The sequence below is a fragment of the Echinops telfairi genome, unplaced genomic scaffold, assembly GCF_000313985.2.
Source record: "Echinops telfairi isolate 266 unplaced genomic scaffold, ASM31398v2 ScPeMD7_443;HRSCAF=831, whole genome shotgun sequence".
Classification (NCBI taxonomy): Eukaryota; Metazoa; Chordata; class Mammalia; order Afrosoricida; family Tenrecidae; genus Echinops; species Echinops telfairi.
The window spans coordinates 76,033,614-76,035,354 of record NW_022104341.1 but is presented as its reverse complement, the minus strand read 5'-3'; the positions used below and the strand labels follow the sequence as shown (position 1 = coordinate 76,035,354).

Genomic DNA, 1,741 nt, shown 5'->3' with positions numbered 1-1,741 from the left:
AAGGGATCAAGCAGAAAGCAAATGTTTTGAGAATGATGATGGCAATGAATGTACAAATGTGCTTGACACAATGGATGTACGTATGTATTGCAATAAGTTGCACAAGGCCCCAATGAAATTATTAAAAAGAAAAAGAAGTCTCAAGGGAAAATATCTCTTCTACCAAAAAAGAATTAATGAACAAAAAGTGTTGACACCTAGTATAGCTTAAAGATTAACGTCTTCCAAAAAATTAGACATTATGGTAGAACCCTAAAAAATTAGAAAACTATAATCTATCATTCTTTTGAGTGATTTCCATTACATTTAATGGCTTCATAAATTACACACTTAATGACTTCAGCAATAAACATGGCCCATATAGTTCAATCCAATGCTTTAAGATATAAACATTAAATAGTTTGGAATAAGAAAGAATGGTAAATGTGTGAAATGAAGTTCAATAAAAGTAAGTTATGGGCTCTCTGCTCCTCCTCGTGCGACAGACAGCCGCCTCTCCCCCTCCTGTGCAGTCCCAGCTGCATCCCGGAGACACAATGGTGAAGGTCGGAGTGAACAGATTTGGCTGCATTGGGCGCCTGGTCACCAGGGCTGCTTTCAATTCTGGCAAAGTGGATATTGTTGCTATCGATGACCCCTTCATTAATCTGAACTACATGGTCTACATGTTCCAGTCTGATTCCACCCACGGCAAGTTCAATGGCACTGTCAAGGCTGAGAATGGGAAGCTTTTTGTCAATGGGAAGGCCATTTCCATCTTCCAGGAGAGAGATCCAGCCAACATCAAGTGGGGTGAGGCTGGTGCTGAGTATGTTGTAGAGTCCACTGGTGTCTTCACCACCGTAGAGAAGGCTGGGGCTCCCTTGAAGGGCGGTGCCAAAAGGGTGATCATCTCTGCCCCTTGTGCTAATGCCTCCATGTTTGTGACGGGCGTGAACCACGAGAAGTATGACAACTCCCTCAAGATTGTCAGCAATGCCTCTTGCACCACCAACTACTTAGGCCCCCTGGCCAAGATCATCCATGACAATTTTGGTATCGTGGAAGGACTCATGACCACAGTCCATGCCATCACTGCCACCCAGATGACCGTGGACGGCCCCTCTGGGAAACTCTGGTGTGATGGCCATGGGACTGCTCATCAGAACATCATCCCTGCATCTACTGGTGCTGCCAAGGCTGTGGGCAAGGTTATCCCGGAGCTGAATGGGAACCTGACTGGCATGGCCTTCCGTGTCCCCACCCCCAATGTGTCCGTCATGGATCTCACCTGCCATCTGGAGAAAGCTGCAAAGTACAATGACATTAAGAAGGTGGTGAAGCAGACGGCCGATGGTCCCCTAAAGGGCATCCTGGGCTACAATGAGGACCAAGTTGTCTCCTGTGACTTCAACAGTGACCCCCACTCTTCCACCTTTGATACTGGGGCTGGCATTGCCCTCAATGACCACTTTGTCAAGTTCATTTCCTGGTCTGACAATGAATTTGGCTACAGCAACAGAGTGGTGGACCTCATGGTCCACATGGCCTCCAAGGAGTAAGAGCCCCCCTGGACCACCAGCCCCAGTAACAGCACTAGAGGAAGAGAGGCTCTCAGCTGCTGGGGAGTCTTTTGCCCCTAATTCAATCCCCCAACACACTGAGAATATTCCATCCAAACCCCCTGAAGGAAGGGGAGGGGCTTAGGGAACTTGATCTTGTCATGTACCATCAATAAAGTACACTGTACCCAGAAAAAAAA

The 1,741-nt window shown here is 46.9% G+C and overlaps 2 protein-coding genes across 2 annotated transcripts in view; one reads left to right on the top strand and one right to left on the bottom strand.

Annotated features, from left to right (window-relative positions):
* NRDC (nardilysin convertase) overlaps window positions 1-1,741 on the bottom strand; it is a 76,513-nt gene that overhangs the window by 42,360 nt on the left and 32,412 nt on the right. The window lies entirely within an intron of this gene.
* Window positions 537-1,541, top strand: LOC101645056 (glyceraldehyde-3-phosphate dehydrogenase-like). Its single transcript, XM_013003806.1, has one exon. The coding sequence runs from the start codon at window positions 537-539 to the stop codon at window positions 1,539-1,541; it is 1,005 nt and encodes a 334-aa protein (XP_012859260.1).